The sequence below is a fragment of the Molothrus aeneus genome, chromosome Z (assembly GCF_037042795.1).
Source record: "Molothrus aeneus isolate 106 chromosome Z, BPBGC_Maene_1.0, whole genome shotgun sequence".
In the NCBI taxonomy this organism is placed as follows: domain Eukaryota; kingdom Metazoa; phylum Chordata; class Aves; order Passeriformes; family Icteridae; genus Molothrus; species Molothrus aeneus.
In genome coordinates this window covers 31,966,340-31,974,360 of record NC_089680.1, presented here as the reverse complement: position 1 = coordinate 31,974,360, position 8,021 = coordinate 31,966,340, and the positions used below count along the sequence as shown (strand labels likewise).

The following is an 8,021-nucleotide window of genomic DNA, read 5'->3' as shown; positions in this document are numbered from 1 at the left end:
GCAGGGCTGTGGGGCTGCAGGCAGGGCTGTGGGGCTGCAGGCAGTGCTGAGGGGCTGCAGGCAGGGCTGTGGGGCTGCAGGCAGTGCTGGGGGGCTGCAGGCAGTGCTGGGGGGCTGCAGGCAGTGCTGAGGGACTGCAGGCAGGGCTGTGGGACTGCAGGCAGGCAGGGCTGGGGGCTGCAGGCAGTGCTGGGAGGCTGCAGGCAGTGCTGTGGGGGTTGCAGGCAGGGCTGGGGGCCGCAGGCAGGCAGGGCTGGGGGGCCGCAGGCAGTGCTGAGGGACTGCAGGCAGGGCTGTGGGACTGCAGGCAGGGCTGTGGGACTGCAGGCAGGCAGTGCTGGGGGGCTGCAGGCAGGGCTGGGGGCCGCAGGCAGGCAGGGCTGGGGGGCCGCAGGCAGGGCTGTGGGGCTGCAGGCAGGGCTGGGGGGCTGCAGGCAGCGCTGTGGGGCCGCAGGCAGGGCTGGGGGGCTGCAGGCAGGGCTGGGAGGCCGCAGGCAGGCAGGGCTGGGGGGCTGCAGGCAGGGCTGGGGGGCTGCAGGCAGGGCTCGGAGGCCGCAGGCAGGCAGGGCTGGGGGGCTGCAGGCAGGGCTGGGGACTGCAGGCAGGGCTGGGGGCTGCAGGCAAGCAGGGCTGGGGGCTGCAGGCAGTGCTGGGAGGCTGCAAGCAGTGCTGGGAGGCTGCAGGCAGGGCTGGGGGGCTGCAGGCAGGGCTGGGGGCCGCAGGCAGGCAGGGCTGGGGGCTGCCGGCAGAAGCTGCTCTGGGAGCTGCAGCTTCCCAGTGCTGCAACAGGGTCATGCACAGCACTGGGCTGGCCGGGTCTTGGGATATGCAGGAGGGCAAGGAGGGGAGTTCGGCCTGGTGCCGAGGAACCTTGAGGCCAGTAGAACGGGAAAAAGAAATCTGTTTGGTTTGTCTCCTTGGTGCACAGTACTTAGAGCGCAGCACCAGAGAATGTCAGCTTGCCTTGCGAAATGGCGTTAATCATGCGAACCCCGTTATCAGAAGTCGGGAGCGGGTGGTGCCGGTCACTCTCCAGCCCACCACCATCACGGTACCGATCGGAACCGCTCCTACACCGGTACCGAGGCTCCGCTCCCACCCCTCTCCCCGTTGCCGAACAATCCCGACGGGCGCTGGGCGGCTCCGCCTGGACGGCGCCGGCCCGCTGCCCGGCCCTCTCCACTGCGCGGGGCACGGGGGGAAGGCGGGGCTCCCGCCCGCTCCGGTGGGGCCGCCCGGGCTGGCGGCTCGGCGCATGCGCGGCGCGGGGCTGCGCAGTCACGGCGCCCGCCGCCATGGCCGACCCGCGCCTCAGGCAGATCAAGATTAAGACTGGTGTCGTGAGGCGGTGAGTGGCGGCCGGGGCACGGCCCTGCACGGCCGGGCCGAGGGACTTCAGCGGGGCTCCATGCGGGACCGGCCGCGCCGGGCGCGGGCCCGTGGTGCTGTACGGGGCTGGCGGGCTGTGCCGGAGAGCGGCCCTGGCACGGGCTTCCATCCCTCGCGTACCGCCGTCGGGAACAGGCCGCGCATTTCTGGGACACGGTTAAATGCGGGTTTCGTTCCCTTTTCCTTAGAGTCTTTGGGAGTCGAAGGTAGTCACCTAAGCACCCTCGGTGTGCAAGGCAGTCTCGCTTCATACCTTTCCGAGGTATGAAGCCTCAGAAATTTGGTTTTTTGTTTAATTTTTTTACCAAAGCTGCTGTTGAATATTTCTGGTTCAGAAGTTGCAGAACCAGTGGTGTCAGAGAAGCAATTATGTTGGAAAAGGCCACTGAGATAATGGAGTCCGGCCTATGGCCAAGCATCACCACCTTTTTAACGAGACCATAGTACTCCATTCTTTCCTAAAACACCTCGAGGGATGGGGGCTCCACCATCTCCCTGGGCGTTCCTGGTAGATTCTTCACCAGAGCCTTGATCTTCCCTGGTTTCAAAGGAGCCGTAGTTTTTAAGAAACGTGTATCTGTCAGGATCGCTCTTGCTATAAACACTGGTCATGCTGGGCTTTATTAAGGCTACAAAGACAAATGCAGTCAGCAAGATCCAGATTTGCTTTTGGAGGATGTCCATGTGAATAAGCAAGTAAACTTGACTTGAGTGTTTTGTGCAGTAGCAACAGGCATATCTGCAGTTACTCTGCAGCAGCTGGCATTCTCTAAGTAAAGGTAGCTTTAAAAAAAAAAAGGGAGAAGAGGAATGTTATCTTAACTCCCTGTGGGGGACACGATACAGCAACAGCTCCCCGGTCTGTGACAGCTGCAACAGATACAAGAGGTATGGCTCTGGCACTCCACCCTTCCTTCTCTAACCAGAAGCCTAGTTATGCATTCTGCTGCAAGGGCATACCTGTGACTTGTGTCAACTTGGGAACATTAACGTTTCCTCTTATTTTGAACTAGAACAACTCCATAGGCGTTTTTTTCCTGGTGTATGAGAAGACTTGCATAGAGGCTTAGTAAGCATTTTATGAAGTGACTGATTTAGCGCTTCAGTTAATTTTCATTAGGTTTTTTTTCTGTTTCCTGGTTAGAAAATCACATGGAATCTAGCATGTAATAATGATTTCTAACCATGTTCAGTGCTCAGGCTTTAAGAATATATCAGAAAAGGCAAGGGTTGAGAACTGTTAGGATATAGAGAGCTTTTTAGACGTTTCATTTGACTTGTGCTAATCATCTGTTATAGCTTTTTTTTTCATTAGTTACCTAACTCGTCACTTTTTTTCCACGCTAAGAATGAAGCTGCTGTTCTGCTTTGGTATTCTTTTTAGCTGCAAGTCATAAATTCTTTGTGTACTTCTCTCAAGAGACTGTGTTTTATGTTGTAGGTCATTTACTTGCTTGCACATTTCTTACATTGCTGTGTATCAGTGAAAGAAATTTAAACTAGAAATAGGGAGATCTTTTGCTTTTGGCAAATCTGATAGCCAGGCTCTTGGTAATTTTATACTTTCAACAGTTTGTAATTCAAAAGAAGTAGATTTGATGAGCATGAGTAGTTATGTTTTCTGTATTTATAGCTTATGTCATAGTAAGAAATACTTCTTGTTTAATCGCTTCAAAATAGTTTTGCACTCAGTAAATCCAAGCAACTACCTGCTGGATAGTGAGAGAATTGATTAGAGAAAAAAAAAAAACCTTCTAAAATACCTTATTTGCATTTCAGATTGGAAATAATTTTAAAAACCACCACAAACAAAGTAAGTCGAGTTGCCTGAAAAAAGCACTGACATTTGCCCATAGTTTCCATCTGATTAAGTGGAAGTGACACGAGTAGATTAGAATGAGACTAAGACAATTCACATTGCAATTGTGTTAGTTTAACTTTAACAATCTTTTAACATGCTTGTTTAAATGTGGCTGACATACCATAATTACAAATCTACAAGCCTTGATTATAGAATTTTACATCATGAACCTATGGGGAAAGTGTATTGATTTTTTGTGAAGCAATTCCTTTTTTTTTTTTCTTTAAATTTACCGTTCTAAAACTGGTATCTTCACAAAATTGTTCTTTTGCCTGCTGCACTGGTGTTGATACTGTTTTTTCTCTTTGTGAAATAGCGTCATGCTGCAAAGCGGTCTACACTGATTCTCCCCCTTGCTCCAGGCACAGGAAGTTCTACAAGTTACACAAAACTGTTGGTCTGATTTTAAATATAAATGTGAACAATTCTCTTAAACTGAATTATTTTACTCGTGAGTTCAGGATATATTTTGTGCAAGAGAAGTATGAAGAATGCAAGGACTCCTTTTCGCTCCTTGTTCACTGTATTGCTAATTCAAGGACAAAACTGATTTGTGTTCTTGGTTTCTCAAGAAATTTGCTTTTTCTAGTGTAAGTCAGAAATCTTCTCCATCTTCTGTCCACCGTATATGAAGTATGGTTGCTTTCTTGCATGTAGCCCATTAGCCAGATCCTCACTGTGACTCACAGAACCAATGTATTGATGAGAAACTCAGGTCTCTCTTCTTTGTTCTTGTTATAATTAGAAGATTTTGTGCAACAACTGTTTGTTAGCTCAATTAATGGGAAGGGCTAGGATATCTCATTGGGTACTGAGGAATGATGTGCAGGGCTGCTTAACTCCACTGAGTCAGCATGATAAAGCGATTTAATGGGTGTACACTACACATCTGAGAGCTCAGAGATTCGAGAGTGAATATACAGAATGCTCTGTTGGATACAAGCTGATTCCCAAAGCCCTTTTCAGAGTGCAGATCGTGCATCTGCACAATTGCCTAGGGTTGTCAGCAGCTCAGTCCTGAAGTCGTAAATTTGGGTTCAGTGTTAGCCAAGTGTGGTAATTGTGGTCCAGAGCTACTTAGATATGTCTTAAGTACCTTTTGTACTGCTCCTGACATCAGGATCAGATACATAAAAGTCTTGAGTTGGCCCTGCGTTTGAAGACTGCTTAAATTCTTTCAGACTTACTAACACAGTCTCTTTCCCACATAAAACCCCCTATTTTATATGGTTTGAGAGAAGAGTGCACCTGCACTTAGATGTTGTCTGAGGTAACGTCTGTGACATACATAGTTACCAACGTGGATAATTAGTTGGAAGGTCTAGAAACAAACCTTGGGGGTTTTTTGAAGGGTTTCCTATTTCTGTAATTCTTTTCAATATAAGTTTTAACTTCACAGCAACAAACGGTACCCACACATATCTTAAAAAGCTGTGACAAGGGCACAGTTGTGCTGTGGAAATGGCATTGTGTGTTGGTTTGGTTTGGGTTGTTTTTTTCTTTTTAATGTGTTTGATTCTACTTGTTACTATACCTTTAGAGAAGACCTAAGTGATCTCTTTTAAGAAATATTTCACCAATTTAAATTAGTAGTAATCAGACCTGTAAAAGATTCTCTTGCATTCCTTTTTCCATTCCATCACCTCTTTAAAAAAAATCTGGCATCTCAGGTTTTTTGTGTTTACCATTATATTCTGCCCCCTAAGCAAAACTGTCTTATGCATGTCAATGCTGACCATAATAATCTATTAATGTTATCATTTTAGCTGGCAAATTAAAACATGCTCAAGCATGTTTACAACCATAAGTGTTATTAGTGATACAATATTACCTAGGAAAGCTTTTTTTCCTTTTTTAAAATTTTCATTTTGGTGAGAATATGTGCAAAACTGTGGCTTTTAACCTTCAGTTATTTAAGCTGCCTTTCAAAAGTTTGGAGGTACAGTAGTTCCAGTTGCTTGGTGTAGTACCAGTTTGGTGGCTTTATGCATATTTTTCTCATGGTGAGCCACAAACTTACCTATGTGAATTAAACAGTTACAAATAATTATTTTCTGTTGAATTAGAATGTGGATCCATGGGAAATCTAAAAAAATGGTATTAAATTTATGGTAGTGCTTTTTATGCAGGAGATGAATTACAGCTATGCTAACAACCATAATCCATCCTGCTTGATTTTAAGTATTATTGAATTATATATATCATATAGGTGGAAATCTCATTCAAGACCAGAGCATTCATTGTTTTTTCTTTTAACTCTAGTAAGTCTTTCTGATGCATTGTGAATTGCCTGCACACATAATATGACTGCAATTCTATTTAATTTTTCTCATTATTGTAGCACTTAGAGTTACTCCCAGCTGGGAGGGGCCTACAGGGGAGGAAGTAGTTTCTGTGTTTTTTTTCTCCAAAACAAAAAGTCTTGTCTGAAGATGATGCCTGGATTATAAAGTGAAGATCTTTGGCAACCCAAATTGTTACCACATCAGAGGCTTCACTTCTTGTTCTAATCTAAAACCGAAGCTCTTGTGCTTCTTAGCATTTACAACTTTCTGTAGAGGCAAGAACAAGTGAAGCCCTGAAGATTCAGAGAGACCTGTAGTAACATAGATGATAAAAAACTTTTTAACTTTACAAGTAATTTTTACCTTGAAATAATTTTCTGACTTAGAAAATAATGTATCGTATTTTCACCTTTTTTACAGTAGTGATCCTTGAGAAAATCCAAGCTTGCAAAGTTATCCTGAAATGTTATGATAAATCTAACCGTTCCATAAGCTGTTAGATGTAGAAGGGGCTGAAAATTATGCATATACTCATGTATTGTTACATCTTGAGTCTTAAAAGAGAAATTTTAGCTTTGGTGATGGTTTTGTCGCTAGAAGAAGAAAATAAGCTCATAAACTTGGTATCCTATCTAAATCTGAAAGTAGGCTCTCATGGCTAAGAAAATATGGCAGTTTGCATAACTGGGTCAAGTATTTCTTCATCCTTCCTTGGCTTTTTCTCTTGGGCCCTCTAGTCTGTAAAGTTTGTATTCTTATGTAGCCTTAATGAACCCAAGAGTGTGTGTAAGTAAAATTTTTAAAATACCAGGTCCAGATTAGGACCTGGTACTTTAAGCTCTGCAGGTAGTGATTAGCATATTGCCAGCGTTACTGCAGTTGCTGAGTTACTTGCCCTATAATTGTGCGTAGTGTTAATACATTATACTAAAAGAAAAATTACTATTATTAATATTAATACTAATATTTGTATAAAAAGTTTATTATACTGTAAGTTTAAAAAGCTGTGCCTTGTAAAGCTACACTATTATGGACTTCTGAGTTTGAACTAAGTTAGCATAGATATCTCATTATCTAGTCACTACTGTCACTCTGTGCTCTTAGGCTGAATCCATGGCATATTAGCATGTACAGTGGTTAATGGTAACATTAGTTCTGAAGAAATGCTTTTCCTACTGAATAGGACATAGTGAATTTGCTCAATAGCAAAACTGAGCAATTCCCCCTCATCTTCTTCAGAGGTCTGCTTGCTCAGTCCAGCCAGGAAAATGTTTTTTGTGTTGATTTTTCTAATACTGGAAAGAAGTCTGTATTTGGTGGCTTAAGCACACAGGTGCCTTTCTAGCTTATGTAGAATCTGAATTGTCAGCAGCTACTGGATGTTGGGGGAACATTAGGAGTAGCAGCACATGCTTGCTCTGTCCTTGTACCATTTTACCACTTTTATTCTAGGCATCAATTAGTAGTTCCTGTCTGTGACTGTGGAAGAAGGTAGAATTTTTGTCTATGTAGAGTGGATCCTAATTGCATTATGCATGCAGAAAACTCTCATTGTACATAATTTTTTCATCTGTCAAATTTCAGATAAACTGCCCTTCTTAAGATCAGAGAGGTAGATTTGCTTTCTACTGCTAATGATGTGACTACAGGACATGACAGCGTTGATGTATATGGACTGAAGTAAGAATGTAGGTGCCTTTGTGAAGTGAGAAACAAGGTCAATTTGGGGCTCTTTTTGCAGCAGCTGGAAGTTAGAACAGCACTTGCAACTCTGCACCCTAAGCAGACTGGAGGTGAAGTCCCTTGAGAAATCAAAGTGATTCTAAGTTTGGAGATCTCATTTCCCTCTCCCCTTCTCTGGTTTCTGATGCTAGTCAAGCCTTTTGCTGAGTTCACTCAATTTACTTAGCACAGGAGAAAAACTCTTATGTGTTGTTTATTTGGGCTTTGGTTTGTTGGGGGTTTGTTTGTTTTGCTTTTGTTGGTTTTGGGTTTTTTGTGGATTTTTGTTGGTTTTTGGGGTTTTTTTGTTTGTTTGTTTTGTTTTTTTGAGGGGTGATTGTTGTTTTCTTTGTTGGGGTTTTTTTGTTTTGTTCATTGTATTAATTTCCTGCAGTTTTGGTATGGAGAAGTCATTTGAACATTATTGCTGGCAGAGGTGTGTGCTAGAGCCAGGGGAAAATACCTCTGTACACCAGTGGTCAGCTATTTTGCTGTCTCGAACTACCTTGGGTTACTTTGCTCTTCAGGTTGGGGAGCTGAAGTGGGGGAGACAGAATGACTAAAGGAAAATGGATAAGGAAGTAAATCATAATGATATGGAAAGGAATTTTTTTCTCCTACTACCTTAAGAATCTGTCAAGCCCTTTGGGCTCTTCTGGGTTTAGTCTCCAGCTTTAAAATTATGAAACGATTACTTACAGAGAACACAGAAATGGTGAAGTTATTAAGTTAAGTGTTAAGTGATATGAAAGTCAGATGTGTAA

General features: G+C 44.1%; 1 protein-coding gene across 1 annotated transcript in view; it reads left to right on the top strand.

Annotated features, from left to right (window-relative positions):
• The first annotated feature begins 1,241 nt into the window (after window positions 1–1,241).
• TBCA (tubulin folding cofactor A) overlaps window positions 1,242–8,021 on the top strand; it is a 25,970-nt gene continuing 19,190 nt past the window's right edge. The window contains exon 1 of the mRNA XM_066568973.1: window positions 1,242–1,348. Coding sequence (XP_066425070.1) covers window positions 1,296–1,348 — 53 coding nt within the window. The 5' untranslated portion in view covers window positions 1,242–1,295. The remainder of the gene's footprint in view (window positions 1,349–8,021) is intronic.